The sequence below is a fragment of the Kogia breviceps genome, chromosome 10 (assembly GCF_026419965.1).
Source record: "Kogia breviceps isolate mKogBre1 chromosome 10, mKogBre1 haplotype 1, whole genome shotgun sequence".
NCBI lineage: Eukaryota > Metazoa > Chordata > Mammalia > Artiodactyla > Physeteridae > Kogia > Kogia breviceps.
In genome coordinates, this window is record NC_081319.1 from 38,877,871 (window position 1) to 38,894,203 (window position 16,333).

The 16,333-nt window shown below is 57.5% G+C and overlaps 1 protein-coding gene across 1 annotated transcript; it reads left to right on the plus strand.

The window, feature by feature from the left end:
• The first annotated feature begins 2,375 nt into the window (after window positions 1-2,375).
• On the plus strand, window positions 2,376-15,185 carry MST1R (macrophage stimulating 1 receptor). The gene is made up of 20 exons (XM_067043112.1): window positions 2,376-3,638; window positions 6,516-6,704; window positions 6,779-6,907; window positions 7,081-7,251; window positions 7,905-8,065; window positions 8,422-8,587; window positions 8,701-8,837; window positions 9,255-9,416; window positions 9,512-9,605; window positions 9,763-9,972; window positions 10,076-10,222; window positions 10,303-10,465; window positions 10,627-10,728; window positions 10,804-11,010; window positions 11,288-11,368; window positions 11,520-11,701; window positions 11,796-11,905; window positions 12,168-12,333; window positions 12,728-12,864; window positions 14,627-15,185. Exons 1-20 carry the CDS (start codon window positions 2,391-2,393, stop codon window positions 14,808-14,810), a joined length of 4,146 nt encoding a protein of 1,381 aa, XP_066899213.1. The 5' UTR covers window positions 2,376-2,390; the 3' UTR covers window positions 14,811-15,185.
• The last annotated feature ends 1,148 nt before the right edge of the window (window positions 15,186-16,333 follow it).

A 16,333-nucleotide genomic window follows, 5' to 3' on the forward strand; every position in this document is an offset into this window, starting at 1 on the left:
AGGCTGGCACTAGTTCTCTGGAGTGGTGTTCAGAGGGGAGTGAGAGCCCAAAGGGGGCAAAGTGGCTAGCACTCCTTCAAGGTGACAAATGCAAGAGCAGTGGGGTAGGTCCTTAGCTGAACGTGGGCCAGGCCTTGTGAATTCACCTTGAGAAAGCGCTTGTATTCGGCACTGCAAGGCTCCATTAGCTGACTTCCCCCACATGGCTTGCCTGCCCCCCCTCCCACAGACCAAGTGGATGAGGAGGGAGGAAGCGGCACTCTGTGGATGCCTGCTGTCAAAGACCAAGGCAACCTCAGAGGAGATGCCAGCCTGGGGGCAGCCAACAGCTTGGCCACATGATGGCAGCAGAGAACCAACTGTTGACTGCTGCACACCCACCCCCCAAAACAGGTGAACAGGGAGGACCCCTCAAGTTTCCTTCCAACCCCTAGAAGTCTCTCCTAATGTCCTGAAGCAGAATAGGGGTCACAAGAACCCATGTCTCAGCGCCGGGCAGGGAATGTTTCATCAGTTTTGCCTTGCATGACTATCTTTAGACATGTTGACTGTGGAACACAGGAATGGTGCCATAATTTCTGATGTGTGTTTATTCATTTCCAGGCCAATTCTGGTTAGCGAAGGGAGTGCCTTTTATGTTGCCTCAGGCACGGTATCCTCCCAGCACTGGGTGTGGCCGCCCCCGTGCTGTTTCCACCCTGTTACCAGATGCTCATTAAGCTCCAGCCTGGAGGGGTAGGGGAGTCCAGCATTAGGAATGGGGGATGGGGGGAGTCAGGTATCCAGAGTAAACTGTGCTGGGGTAGGTGTAGCACAGGGTCTGTGGGACACACAAAATGGACTTGTCACCGCCTGGATCAGGTAGGCTTCCTGGAGGAGATGCCACCTAAGTTGCAAGAGAAGGAAGGGAAAAGGGTGCTCCTGGAAGGAAGAACAGGAGTATGGGCTGGATGGTGAGTAAAGGAGATACTCGTAGGGTCAGGCTGAATCCTGTTGGGCTGAGGGCTCCTCTCCCCACCCCTACCCGTTACCCTCCAAAGCTCTGGGACTCACAGTTCACAGGTCCCTCAGACCTCAGCCTTGGGCCACCCTGTGATGCTTTCCCTCCCTCCAGGGTCCAGGCCCACCTGGCTGAAGGGGATGTCAGGCTAAGGATGTCCCCCAGGGCCCCCCTCCAGTGTTGCGGGGAGCCAGTTTCCAAGGAGCAGATGCTGAGAGATGGCAAGAGCAGACCCGAGTTGACTCCCCTGCCCTTGCCCCACACATATCACATCCTGGAGAGAGAACTCTGGGTAACCACCTAGTGAGAACTACACCCTCATTTCAGAGACTGAGAGGCTGAGGTCCAGCACGGCTTACAGAGCAGGTTAGACGTGCCCTGAGAGCCAAAGCCCATGTTTCCCTCATATCAGGGAGGCCCTGGAGCAGAGCTAGGAATGAAGGCCAACATTATGTCCCCATCCTACAGCTGCCACCTACTGAGGCAGCAGTGGACAGACCAGAGCTAGGGTTGGGCCTCCACATAAGTTGCTTCTCCTCTGACTCTAACGTCCAGCCAACAGGGCTGGCCCCATCTTATAAATCCCACCTGCCCAGGGCAGGTGGGATGCAATGCACCATCCTGTCGCTGTCAGCCCAGGGCAGGCCCACAGAGGGATAGTCCCTGCCCACAGAGGCTAGTGCCACTCCTGGGGTCTCTCCACACCTCCCCTCTGGGTCTCCAGACATTCCTGGCCTCTGTTCCCCACACGGTGGGTGCCCCAGCCCCTGACAGGAACGAGTGTCTGAGGATGTTGCTGTATCCTGGCGCTAAGAGAAAAAATAGGCCAGGTGGTCCTCAAATGCACTGGGGCAACACGCCCCCTCACTTCGCCCGGTCGGTCGTAGGGGGCGGGACGGGACAGCTCAGGTCTACTTAACCTCTCTCCAGGCCACTCCACGCACACCCACCCACAGGCCACTGAGAAAAAGGGGACCAATTGTAGGTGTAGGACCCAGGCTTCCGAGGGCCAGGAAAGTCGAACAGAGAGAAGGGCTGGGCTAGGCCAGGCATAGAGCAGGCCCCGCCCACAGCCCCGCCCCCACACCCGGGCCCCGCCCGCCCCGCCCGCCCCGCCCCTGGCACTCAGACAGACTTTGTTCCAAGCACCGGCTGGGAACGGCAGCTAGGGCAACAGGTGGGGCGGCCTCTCTGCATGTGTGTCCGCCCGCGCCAGGTGCTCAGACCCGAGGGCAGGAGAAGGCGGTGGGCATCTCAGGAGTCCCGGTGCGGTCGGTGCCCCAGGGCTCCCAGGACCGGCGCTCGACGCTTGTCCGAACCCAGACTTCTCGTCTGCTCCCAGCCAGGCCTGGGCCTGCAGGAGCCTCCGCGGGGCCCCATCTGGGCCTCAATGGAGCTCCACCCTCCGCCATTGCAGCCCTTCCTGTTACTACTGCTGCTGCTGCCGCCGCCGCTGCTACCGGCAGTGCCCGAGACGGGAGGATCCTGGCAGTGCCCACGCATCCCCTATGCTGCCTCCCGCGACTTTGACGTGGAGTACCTGGTGCCCAGCTTCTCGGCTGGCCGGCTGGTACAGGCTGTGGCAACCTACGAGGGCGGCAGGGAAGGGAGTGCCGTGTTCGTGGCCACACGCAATCGCCTGCATGTGCTTGGGCCTGATCTGCAGCCTGTTGAGAGCCTAGCCACTGGCCCTGCTGGGGCCCCTGGCTGCCAGACGTGTGCGGCCTGTGGCCCAGGCCCCCACGGCCCACCGGGAGACACAGATGCGCAGGTTCTGGTACTGGAGCCGGTGCTGCCCGCACTGATCAGTTGTGGCTCCAGCCTTCAGGGACGCTGCTTCTTGCATGAGCTAGAGCCTCGCGGGACAGCCATGCACCTGGCGCCACCAGTCTGCCTTTTCTCAGTGCACCACAATCATCCGGAGGACTGTCCCGACTGTGTGGCCAGCCCGCTAGGCACCCTCGTGACCGTGGTTGATCAGGGCCATGCCTCCTACTTCTACGTGGCATCCTCACTGGACTCGGCGGTGGCCGCCAGCTTCAGCCCACGCTCAGTTTCCATCCGGCGCCTCAAGGCCGACGCCTCAGGATTTGCACCAGGCTTTGCCGCACTGTCAGTGGTGCCTGAGCACCTGGCTTCCTACCGCATCGAATACGTGTACAGTTTCCATGCAGGAGCCTTCGTCTATTTCCTGAGTGTGCAGCCAGCCAACGTGGTAGATGCTCCTGGCGCCTTACACACGCGCCTGGCACGGCTCAGTGCTATGGAGACTGACCTGGGCGACTACCGCGAGCTGGTCCTCGACTGCCGTTTTGCACCTAAACGCCGGCGACGCGCGGCCCATGAGGGCGCGCAGCCCTACCCGGTGCTGCGGGCGGCCCACACTGCTCCAGTGGGCGGGCGACTGGCTACTGAGCTGAGCATCGCTGAGGGCCAGGAAGTGCTATTCGGGGTCTTCTCAGCTAGCAGAGACAGTGGCCCAGGTGTGGATCCCAACTCTGTCGTCTGTGCGTTCCCTGTAGACTTGCTGGACACTCTCATCGAGCAGGGTGTGGAGCGCTGTTGTGAGCCTCCTGTCCACCCTGGCCTCCGGCGAGGCCTCGACTTCTTCCAGTTGCCCAGTTTTTGCCCTGACCCGGTGAGCAGAAAAAAAGGGCCCTCACTTGTGAGCAGTGTGCACATGCTTCTCTTCCAGCACTGAGACGGTCTGGGATGGGGAGGGCAGGCAGGGAGAATTTTCTCTTCCACCCAGTTTCTTAGGGGGTGGTGTGAGGGAATCAGCCAAACAAAGGCCACACTGGAAGTTCATCTCCCAGCCAGGCTAGACCCCGTTGCTACACCATCTTGCTCTTTCACCCTCTCACTTACCGTGGTCCCTTGCTTTTTTAGGTAATTTCCCTTGTTATGTGAAAATTGGATTACATCATAACTGTCTCTCTACCAGGCACACTTCCAAACACTGGGTACAGTGATGGTTGTCCCTTCCTACCTGCTCACCACATATACCCTTAGGGACACACAAAAAAACAGCACCCTCCCCTCCACAGGCAAATACAAATTCACCCAGACTCACATCTACTCACCAACACGTTTTCACTTTCCCTGTGGGAATACTTGTTTTGCTCTGCTTTCTCAAGAGGGTGGGGCAGGAGTTGTCAGAGAATGCTCCCCTCCACCCCTGTTCCAGAGAGCCTTCTGGGCCTTGGAAGTTGGGGGCTTGTCAGGGAGCCTGCATTCCTTGGGCTTTCCTGACTCACTCACCCCTGACTGTTCTCCGTGCGGCGACTGGGGGAGGATTCAGGACATAGTGAGAAGGTGGCTTGGCTCTAGTAAATTTGTGCAGGCAACTAAACATCTGGGGATGAGTAAAGGCCTAGGAGGGGCTGGTTGGATTTGGTTCACCATGTAGGAGTCCCAGACTTTCACCATAGTTGGGGCCCTTCTCACCTCAGGCAGGAGGTCTCCCAGCCTCTGCTGAACTAGGCGCTCCTTCCTGCAGACCCTACCCAGGTTCTCTTCAGCCATGGTGTCAGGGAGCTAGAGCAGAGACTAAGAGGACGTTCCTTAAAATGCTTCCCTGATGACAAACCCAAAACTCATCCCTTGAAGCCATTGAAACAGTCCCACCATACATTACAAGAGATTAAGCCAAGGAAATGGGGTGAACGAACAAACAGATGGCATTGGACAAGTGGCCTTTCAGGGAGCTAACCCACAGTCGCTGCTCTCTGAGTCTTTGGCTGCTCTGTGGCTCTGGCCCTGCTGTGACATTCTTCACCGACTCCTTTCACTCTGATTGACGCCCCAGTGGTGGGAGAGAATTTACACACAATGAGGGGTGGGGGATCTTCTGCCTCCCTCTTTCAACTGACTCCCTCTGGGTTGAGGAGGCCCTAGGGGTTGAGATCCCTAGTCTGCATCTGGGCAGCCCTGACTGCCCTCCTCTCCTTCTCTCTGGGGAGGCAGAACCTCTCCCTGACTTGGCTAGTGGTCAGGGGATCACACGACTTGGCAGTGCAAGGCTCCAAAAGGACTAATCTCAAGCCCTGCCTACAGGCTGGCCAGGCCCCCAGGCAGTGTGTGAGCCAGCCTGTACAGTGTTTGTCCAGTGACTGGGCATGCAGCCTCCAGGAAGAAAGCCACTGTGTGCTCATCTTGGCTGCCTTCACAAAGCCTGAGGGGCTCAGAGCTGGTACCTGCCCTCCATGGGTTCAGATAGGGTTTGAGTCTGGCGGAGTCACCCTCCTCTATGGAGCATTGGATACTTGAGTCTTTTCAGGAGGCTGGAGCCTGGAAATTCAGACAAGCCTGGAAATCCAGAGCTAAAGCCCTGGAGCCCAGGGGCAAACAGGCAGCGGCGCAGCTCTGACCAGGGTAGGGCCTCTTTTCCACCCCACAGCCCCACCTGTCCCTGAGTCATACTGAAAACACCTGGCTGGCTTCCTGCTAGGGCCAGGACTTTTACTCACCTCCAGTGAGGACAGAGTCCCAGTCCCCACCCACCCACCCTATAGACCCAGTGTGTGTAGTTTCAGGGCCCAGCTCTATGCTGAGGTCTTGTTCCCAAGACTTATAATCAGCACTGAGGTCTCAGGACTGGGTTAAGCATACTTAGTCTGATAGGGGCCTCCCATCAGCCTTGAGGAGTAGTACCCTTACGGCTGGCAAGGGAGGGTCCCAAGCTACTGGGCCACAGAGCCCTGTCTGCACCTTGCACCCAGCTCCAATACCCTGCATCCATACCCTCACTGCCTGAAGCTTCCAGAAGCTTCCAGAGCTCGGCGCTGGGGCACTGAGTGTCCCCCAAACACCCTCCTGCTAAAAGCAGGGGAGAAATTAGTGTCTTCTGTTACCCGGGCCTTCAGGCCTTGGTTTATCCCTCCTGTACCCTGAAGGAGGTACGGGTAGCAACTGGAGGTACAGGAAGACCTTTGGCATCTCAGGGAGAAGGACGACATTACCAACGCTGTGCTGGCCAGTTAACCTCAGAGTTCAGCCCCGTAAGCATGTGGAGAGACTGAAGCCTGAAGAAGGGACAGGGTTTGTTGAAGTGCAGGGCAGGACCAGCAGGGGGCAGGAGAGGACTCTGGTCAGGATCTCAGACTTCTCACCTGGCTCGTCTCCTGAGAGGCGATAAGGCCTTTGACAGGTAAGCAAACCTCTCTGAGCCAGTTTCCTTATCTGTAAAATGGGGGTGATGAGAGAACCCACTCTACAGCGTGGCTGTGAGGACAGAATGGGGTTGGCTCTGTAAAACTCAGTAACTCATTATCAGAATGGCCATGGCAGGGTAGGGCAAGGTGTAGGGGGAGCCAGCGTTCCAGCCTTGGCCTTCTTCCCTGGCCTTGCTACATCTGAGAGCCCCATGGAGGCGGTGGGGTAACTGGCAGGACTGGGGCCTTCTCCAGCCAGGCCAGGTGAGGGGTGTGAGTTTAGGCTGCTGTGGTCACTGACAGAAGCCCCAAGGGGTCAGTTCATGGACATGAGCCCTGACTCTTTCCCTGACCCTCCCCAGCCTGGCCTGGAGGCTCCCAGCCCCCAAACCAACTGCCGCCACTTCCCCCTGCTGGTCAGCAGCAGCCTCTTACGGGTGGACCTATTCAACGGGCTGTTAGGACCAGCGCAGATCACTGCATTGCACGTGACACGTCTCGACAATGTCACAGTGGCCCACATGGGCACAGCCGACGGGCGCATCCTGCAGGTAGGTCCCTCATCTCCATGGCCCCTTGTCCCGGGATCCCTGTCCCCATTTTGCTCACAGCCGACCTGTCCCAGGTGGAGCTGGCCAGGTCTCTCAACTCCTTGCTGTACGTGTCCAACTTCTCACTGGGCAGCAATGGGCAGCCTGTGCATCGGGATGTCAGTCGTCTTGGGGACCACCTACTCTTTGCCTCTGGGGACCAGGTAAGGTGGGCAGCATAGGGCCCGGGGCTGGGCTGTTGGGAGCACAGCTTCTCCATCAGATCCAAGGAGGCATTGACACACAGGTCCCCCCACCCTGACCTACAGTAGGACCAGGGGGTCTAAGGGGCTCAGTCTCCCCCTTCAGCCACCCCTGAACCACCTGTTTGTCCAAGGTCTTCCAGGTACCTATCCAGGGCCCTGGCTGCCGCCACTTCCTCACCTGTGGGCGTTGCCTGCGGGCACAGCGTTTCATGGGCTGTGGATGGTGTGGGGGTGCGTGTGGCCGGCAGAAAGAGTGTCCTGGCTCCTGGCAGCAGGACCATTGCCCCCCCGAGCTTACTAAGGTATGGCTTGCCTGGCAGGGCACAGGTAAGTGTGGGACAAACTGGGCCTGGGGTAGGGGTCAGCAGGTCTTAACCATGATCTTCCTCAGGCCTGGGATGTCTTCAGTATTTACAAGGAGGACATTCTTTTTTTTAATTTTAAATAAATTTATTTATTTATTTATTTTGGCTGCGTTGGGTCTTCGTTGCTGCGCACGGGCTTTCTCTAGTTGTGGCGAGTGGGGGCTACTCTTCATTTCGGTGCGTGTGCTTCTCATTGCGGTGGCTTCTCTTGTTACAGAGCGTGGGCTTCAGTAGTTGTGGCTCACGGGCTCTAGAGTGCAGCCTCAGGAGTTGTGGTGCACGGGCTTAGTTGCTCTGCGGTGTGTGGGATCTTCCCGGACCAGGGATTGAACCCGTATCTCCTGAACTGGCAGGCAGATTCTTAACCTCTGCGCCACCAGGGAAGTCCCAAGGAGGGTATTCTTGGCAGAGGGGATGGCACATGCAAAGAATTAGGGGCAGAAAAGTATTGAGTGAGGACAAGTGAGTGACCTAGAGTGACTGGAGTGTGGGGCAGGCAAGGAGTGTGGCAGAAAACTTAGGGGAAAGCAGACAGGGCTGAGAGTCCTGACGCATAAAGGGACTCAGGCTATATTCTCCTCCCCTCTCAGTTCAGCCCCCACAGTGGACCCCTAAGGGGCAGCACGAGACTGACCCTGTGTGGCTCCAACTTCTACCTGCATCCTCCTGGTCTGGTGCCTGAGGGCACCCATCAGGTCACTGTGGGTCAAAGTCCCTGCCGACCGCTGCTCAAAGGCAACTCAAACCTCAGGTACAACTTGGTCCCTGCCCTTTCTATCCCTGATGGGGATAACCAAGCAGCCCCTTCCCTGTGAGACCCTGTCCTCTGCTTGTATGGGGCAAGGAGGTATGAGGCAAGCTGTAGTAGCTCTGGTTGCTTTCTGTCTGGGGGGACATCTCTGTCCCTTCTTGAGCCTACATATGCCCTACCTCTCTGTTGAGTCATGGCAAAGCTAGTCCCTGCCCTGTCAGATCCTGCCAACCCTGGATGAAGCCATGGGTAGAGAGATGCTATCTTCAAGCTCACATAAGACCTGTGATTTGTGATGGGCATGCAACCAGGCCTGTGTGACCCCTGGCTGACCTTGAGTTCCCCTGATGTCCCAGCCAAGTACCCCAGAAGGACTTTGTAGAGGAGCTTGAGTGTGAACTGGAGCCCTTGGGCACGCAGGAAGCCGGGCCTGCCAACGTCAGCCTCACTGTGACCAACATGCCACTGGGCAAGCACTTCCGGGTAGATGGCACCTCCATGCTGCGAGGCTTCTCTTTCATGGTGAGGCCACCTTTCCTTGTTTGTGCCCTTGGCCAGCTGGGAAGTTCAGGCAGGGAAGAGTTTGGAGTGGAGTGCCTCCTGCTCCAAGCTAAGCCACCTCCATGCCCTCTTAGGAGCCCATGCTGACAGCAGTTCAACCCCTCTTTGGTCCACGGGCAGGGGGTACCTGCCTCACCCTTGAAGGCCAAGGCCTGTCTGTTGGCACCAGCCGGGCTGTGCTGGTCAATGGGACTGAGTGCCTGCTGAAACGGTAAGTGCCAGTGGGAAAGGGGATGAGAGGCCACAGGGTCCCACATAGGGGAGCCCTCACCAGGTGGGGCTTGGATCCCTGACAGGGCAGGGGGAGGAGGGCTCAGTCACTCAGTGTAGGGAACAGGTCCAGGAAGAAGTGTCTGCTGCTCCCTCCAGCCCAGAGGTGGTTTGGGATGGCAAGAGAGCCCATTACAGAATCCACTGGCTGCAGCCAAGGCTGTGGGGGGAACCTGTTCCCTCCCTGACTTCTTGGAGGCCTTTCTGGGACCACCCTATCTTCAGACAGACCCATGGAGTACGGGCAAGTTGAGGAGATGACCAACAGAGGAACTAAGAGGGGTCAGCAGGGCCCTGGAGGAGTTGGGCCTACCCATCACATGGAGGGTGCCCCTGAGCCTAATCCCCTGTTCTGCAGGGTCAGCGAGGGACAACTTTTATGTACCACACCCCCCGGGGCTGCTACCGCCCGCGTTCCCATTCGCCTGCAGGTGGGGGGCGCCGAAGTGCCTGGCTCCTGGAACTTCCACTACCAGGAAGACCCCATCATGCTGGGTATCAGCCCCAACTGTGGCTACACGTAAGTGCCACCCTCTTGCCCACTCTGGTCTCCTAAGAATGAGGCATCCAGCCTCAGAGAGCACCCCAAGTCCACCACCCTGCTCTCCTCCACAGTGGCTCCCACGTCACCATCCATGGACAGCATCTGACTTCAGTGTGGCACCTCGTGCTGTCATTCCATGATGGGCACAGGGCAGTGGAGACAAGGGTGAGTGGGCACTGGTAGCTGCCGAGTGGGCACTGGCCAGGAGGGAGGAAGGCCACACCAGTCCCCTGAGTTCCAGCCCCAGCCCATGCTGGGCTGAGGGGTCTGGGGTAGCTGTAGGTAGGAAACCGGGCTAACCACTCTTGCATGGACCCAGCAGTGTGAGGGGAAGCTCCCGGAGCAGCACTGGTGCCGCCTGCCTGAATACCTGGTCCGAGGACAGCAGGGGTGGGTGACGGGGAACCTGAGTGCCCAGGGGGATGGAGCTGCTGGCTTCACACTGCCTGGCTTTCGCTTCCTGCCCCCACCCCACCCACCCAGCATGGACCTGGTCCCGCTGAAGCCTGAGGAGCATGCCGTTAAGTTTGAGGTAAGTGGGGGGGGGATAGGGGGTGGGGACAGTGGAGGGTTAAGGCTGCAGCCTGCCCAAAAGAGATGGGGGCAATGGCCAGCCCTCATGACTGTCTCTGCAGTACATTGGGCTGGGCGCTGTGGCTGATTGTGTGGATGTGAACGTGACCGTGGGTGGTGAGAGCTGCCAACATGAGCTGCGGGGGGATGTGATTGTCTGTCCCCTTCCCCCCTCCCTGCAACTTGGCAAGGACGGTGCTCCACTGCAGGTAGGCAGCTCAGCTAGCCCTCTACGGGAAACGTGGGTTGAGGACCTACAGGCTGGGCCTGAGCTGCCACCTGCCTCCAGGTCTGCGTGGATGGTGGGTGTCACATCCTGGGCAAGGTAGTGCGGCCAGGTCTGGAAGGGGTCCCACAGAGCACACTCCTTGGTGTCCTACTGGCCCTGCTCCTGCTTGTGGCTGTACTGGCCACCATACTGGTCTTCAGTTGCCACCAGAGAAAACAGCTAGGTGAGCTCCCCACTCCCATCCTGACCCAACCCCACCCCCAAACTCTGACATGTCCAAGTCCCTATATCCTCTCTCTGCCGAGGCCTTAGGGGTCTGCCCACACCTCCTTCGTCGGGGTCAGCCTGTAGGAGCTTGGCTACCAGGAGCCATTTTTTTCACAGTCCATTCTCCGAACCTGGATGACTTGGCATCCCTGGACCGGACCACTGGAGCCATGCCTCTGTCTCTGCTCCGCTCAAGCTCTGACTATAGGAATGGCCTTGGTGAGATGGTGGAGGTGCTAGAAGCTGGGACCATACTCTCTGCTCCACCAGCCCCTCATTCCTTCTCTTCTTCAGCAGCCCCTGCCATTGATGGCCGAGATTCCACCACTCGGGTCCACAGAGCGTCCTTCTCAGGCAACAGGGATGGGTCCCATGTCCCACTGCTGCGGAAAGAGTCCATCCAGCTTGGGGACCTGAACTCTGTGCTCCTGGCCGAGGTCAAGGGTGTACTGATTCCCCATGAGCGGGTAGTCACCCACACTGACCGAGTCATTGGCAAAGGTATGGGGGCCAGGCCATGTGGGGTTCGGGCTCAAGGGATAGTTGGGCAAGACTCTGAGCCTCCATTTGCTCATCTGCGAAATAGGAATTCTGTCTTCTGTGAGTTCTGGTGCAGGTTAAGTGGGTGTGGGAGGGCTGCAGTCTCTGCCATCATGAGGCTGCTGCTTGTCTTTAATGTCAGGTTGGCCACTTGGAGCTCTGAGGTCAGGTTGCCAGTGGGAGGGTGTGGTGTGAGCCCTGGGCACTGAGGCCTCTCTCACTGTCTCTCCCTCATCAGGTCATTTTGGAGTTGTTTACCATGGAGAATACACAGACGAGGCCCAGAATCAAATCCACTGTGCCATCAAGTCACTGAGTCGTAAGTGGAGCAGAGGCTGGGAGGATACTCGTCCCTGCTGTGCTACCACTTCACTGAGTGACCTTGAGCAGGAGACCTTTCTTCTCTGTTTCCCCATCTGACCCTTGTAAAGGGCCTCCCTGCCCTGGGCCTGACTCCAGCCTCTCTGCAGGCATCACGGAGGTGCAGGAGGTGGAGGCCTTCCTGCGTGAGGGGCTGCTCATGCGCAGTCTGCACCACCCAAATGTGATGGCTCTCATTGGTATTGTGCTGCCACCTGAAGGGCTGCCCCACGTGCTGCTGCCCTATATGCGCCACGGAGACCTGCTCCAATTCATCCGCTCACCCCAGCGGGTCAGTGCTCAGCTGGTCCTGGATTGGGGGGCTTGGGCAACAGCTGGGGATGGAGCTGCTCCGTCCTCGCCTGCTGACCCACCTGTGCCCCCAGAACCCCACAGTGAAGGACCTCATCAGCTTCGGCCTGCAGGTGGCCCGCGGCATGGCGTACCTGGCAGAGCAGAAGTTTGTGCACCGGGACCTGGCTGCTCGGAACTGCATGTGAGCAGCCAGAGTGAGGTTGGGGTGAAGCCAAGGGGCAGAGCACCAGAGCGTGCAGCTAAAGGTGCCTCAGGGAAGGCCCATGCTCCAGTCCTTGCTGTGCAGCCCTGGGCATGTCCTTCCCTCTCTGGGCTTCAGTTTTCCTGTCTGCCTAACGCAGGCTTGAGTCGGACACTGTGGCTCAGAAACCTTGTAAGGGCCTGAAACAGGTGGGTTCAGGGCCTGGTGGGGGCCAGTCCTGAGTGTGATTCTCCCCTCCCAGGCTGGATGAGTCATTCACAGTCAAGGTGGCTGACTTTGGTCTGGCCCGTGACGTCCTAGACAAGGAGTACTACAGTGTCCAACAGCGCCACCATGCTCGTCTACCTGTCAAATGGATGGCGCTAGAGAGCCTGCAGACCTACAGATTCACCACCAAGTCCGACGTGGTTAGTCCCCACCTGCCCCAGAGTCCACACAGCCTCAGAGAATACTTGGCCTTGCCCATTGATCTCCAGATGGTGATGAGCCCAGGGAATCCCCACACTGGGCAGCCCCACAGCCCGTTCGCCCACCTCTGGGCAGGTGTCAGGGCAAGAGGAGGCTGTGAGCTCATTGGCTCCTCACAGACAATCCAGGCCCTGCCCAGCCCCAGCTCTGGACGGCTCTGGTGGTGGGTGGGGACAGAGGGAAGATGCTTGTGAGGTATTGAGGAATGGGCTCTGACTGCGGGGTCGAGCCCCTCATTTCCAGCTAGAGGGCTCTGGGAGGTAGAGGACCTGGGAGGGGCCCTGTCCCCCCCCAGGGCGAGAGCTGAGTCCCTTCACCTGTCCGCTCCCACAGTGGTCGTTTGGCGTCCTCTTATGGGAACTGCTGACACGGGGTGCCCCACCGTACCCCCACATCGACCCTTTTGACCTCATGCACTTCCTGGCCCAGGGTCGGCGCCTGCCCCAGCCTGAGTATTGCCCTGATTCTCTGTGAGTATGTGGAAATGGCAATGGGGAGGGAGCTGGGCCCCAGAGACAAGGAGGGGAGGAGGGCGCCGGAGACAGAGTTCTTGCCCGGCTCTCTGACTGATTCTCTGGTTGACCTAGAAAGGGACCCTCTCTGGACCTCAGTTTCCTCGTCTGTGGTTTCACCACCATTCGAGGCTTGGTGCTGGAGGGATATCACGGTTGCCATGGTAACACCATTCCCAACTCAGAGTCTGGGTTGAGGCCAGTGATTTGATTTCCCAGCACTCCTCTCCTTTCACCCCGCCAAGAGGGACTGTTTTCCATCTTTTCCACTTACTTAACCTCAAGGAAAGGTTCCATTAGCTCTCACACTAGCCCCCTCCACGTCTCAATATCAGAATGTTTTCTTCATTGGATATAGTTTCAGATTCCCTGTTCCCAGAGGCATAGCAGCAGCTGTGTTTCATCAGTACCTGTCGAGTGGTTCAGCTCCATAAGCAGCATGCATGCCTTAGCTGTGCTGAGGTCTTTGAGGTTAGAACAGGAAGAGCCAGGTCATAGGTGGTTGATGATTACTGTCTTACTCAGCTTGTGCTCCAGAAGGGTATGAGTAACCCTTCCTCACAGCCCTGCCTGCCTTGATTTTGCTTTTTATTATTTATTTCACTAATGAACCTGGTTCAAAGTAAGGGAAATTAACTTCACTGCCTATCTGCCTCCGGGTCAGGCTCCCTGAAACAGATTCTGAGATGGAGGTTTACATGCAGGGGGTTTATTGGTAGGTTGGGGACGAGAGAAGCAGGACTAGGTAGGGGGAGAAGTTGGGCTGTGATGCAGATGCAATAGAGGCTGCAGTCCATCCCCTGGGGACCTCTGGAATTGGGATGGCCCTTCAGAGTTTTCTGAAATTGAGACCAAGGGGCCCAGGTCTTTGCTCCAGACATCCATTAGTCACTGCTTATAGATGTCCATGAGGAAGGAGTGTGAGCTTGGAGGAGGCATTTCTTTTCTGCCTAGGGCAGTTCCTAGAGGGGGCCTCAGCCAAGAGCCATCATAAGTCACAGGGAGAATGAAGGGGGGAAACTGGGTGGCCTACCATAGCATCCTCCATACCAGGGAAAGTCCCTTCTCTCGGGGCTTCAGTTTCCTCATCTGCAAAGTTGGAATGATAACAGTACCACCCTCAGAGGTCTGAGAATTATACAAGATTATTGTGTGTAGGTCACTTTTAGTATAATTTAAGGCAGGGATGACATTTCCAAGATAAAGGGTCGTGTATTAGGACCCAACAGACAAACCTAGAGAAACTCTGCTTGGAATCCATGGTGCCATGAGCTGCCCCACACATCTCAGGGCTTTTAATCCCCATTTCACTGGACCTGGGCTTCCTTCCTGGAAGACGTGATGATAACCATAATAGCTTGTGAACTGGGCCCTAAGCTAAGAACTTCACAGGCATCTCTCACTTTATGCCCCAATAGCTCTGTGGTCAGAGAAGACTCCAGAGGCACAGACAGGTTAAGGAACTTGCTCAAGATCACATAGCCCAGGTCACAGGACACAGGAGTCCAGCCTCTCAACCCCTGAGGCAATTCGACCTCTGCCAGCGTGGAAAGGCAGTCACAATGAGAAGAGCTGCCCCTAATTGGCTGATGCAAGGCACCAGGCCCTGTCACCCACTCTCCATCCCATGTGGCCTGCCAGGGGGCTAACAGCAGGTTGATAGCGCAGAATCTCTGGGTAGGGGTGCACCGTGCCCCTCATGTTTTCCTCTACCCGGTAGGTACGCAGTAATGCAGCACTGCTGGGCTGCGGACCCTGCAGCACGACCCACCTTTGGAGCACTGGCAGGGGACGTGGAATGCTTGGTGGCCGCGTTGCGAGGGGACCACTACGTGCAGCTGCCCGTGGCCTACGTGAACGTGGGTCCTGGTGCCCCTGACAAGGCACACATGCCCTCGGAATAGTCGCCATCCCCACCAGTGCACAGGAGCATAGGTGGCTGGGCCCCTCTCAGAGCCACCAAGGCCCATGTGACCTCAGCCCCAGGCAGGCATCAGGGGTTTGGACCTGCATAGCGGTGGGAGTTAACCCCAAGCTGCCTCTGGGCTGGCCTCTGCCCTGTCCTTGTCCCTGCCCCTTAACCTTCAGGGTCACAGGAGGGCTGCAAGGCACATTGGTCTGTCACTCCCCAGTGGGGGCCAGTGAGGGGATCCTTGATGCAGTGAGTATTTATGGAGTGTCTGCTGTGTGACTGGCTGCTGGGCACAGGGGACTCAGTGGTGACCACTGGCCCTTAAATCAGTAAGTGAACAAATAAATATTTAATTACAAATTGTGGTAAATGCTATGAACGAAAAAGACAGGCTGCTTTGAGGGAATGGAGGACAGCCTTAGATAGATGAATAGAGAGGTAAGGGAAACCACCCCAGGAGGTGACATTTTTGCTGAGACTTTGTCAGGTGGGAACTGTGCCAGAAGCGGTCGGGGGAAGAGAGTTTTTGGCAGAGTGAACAGCACATGCAAAGACCCTGAGGCTGGAAAGGGGTTGAATCAGCAAGAAGGCTCCAGAGAACAGGAAGGGGAGGCCAGGCCCAAATCCAGGTTACAAGGTCCTGGGGCCTTTTGGATGGAACCGAGAGGGGTGGGTTGAATACCCAGATATGCAGCAGCCAGGCTGGCTTCTCCTATTGCCCAGTCTGCCTGTCCCATTCCCCAGGCCCTAACCCCACTCCAGGGCTCCCTGCTCTATCTGCAGCCTTCCCCCAACTGCCCCCGCCACCCCCCCGCCACTGATAAGTCATGGAGACTTGCTCCCCTTCCCCCCAATCCTGCCAGCATTGCTCTTGCAGCCTTGAAAGAGATGAGCCAGCAGCAAGGCCTCAGCTCCACACTTTCAAGGCACCAGCTTCGAGGTGCAGACTGCTCAGGCTATTTATACTCGTCAAGGCCACTGTACAATACCCACTAGAGGGGCAGGCTCCACCAGAGTAGGAGAACAGCTTCCTCCTTGTACTATCCCTCCCCCGTGCCCTCAATGCTGAGGGGGCCGCTGGGCTCTGCTAGTGTGGATAACTGGAGTATCAGGGTGACTGAGCCCGGGACATGCACTGTGGTGGTTCCTCTGTCTGTCTCTTTTTTTAAAAAAATAGTTATTTATTTATTTGTTTGGTTGTGCCGGGTCTTAGTTGCGGCAGGCAGGCTCCTTAGTTGCGGCACGCAGGCTCTTTAGTTGTGGCATGTGAACTCTTAGTTGTGGCATGCATGTGGGATCTAGTTCCCTGACCAGGGACTGAACCCAGGCCCACTGTATTGGGAGCATGGAGTCTTAACCACTGTGCTACCAGGGAAGTCCTTGTTCCTCTCTCTTGCTTAGGTCCCCCATGGCCTCTATCTCATCAGTTGGGAGACCCTGGCTCACCCTAAGGGGAATAGGCTCCCTTCCCTTTGAGTCCCCAGCTCTTTGCCCTGTCATTCATGGAACCTGGGT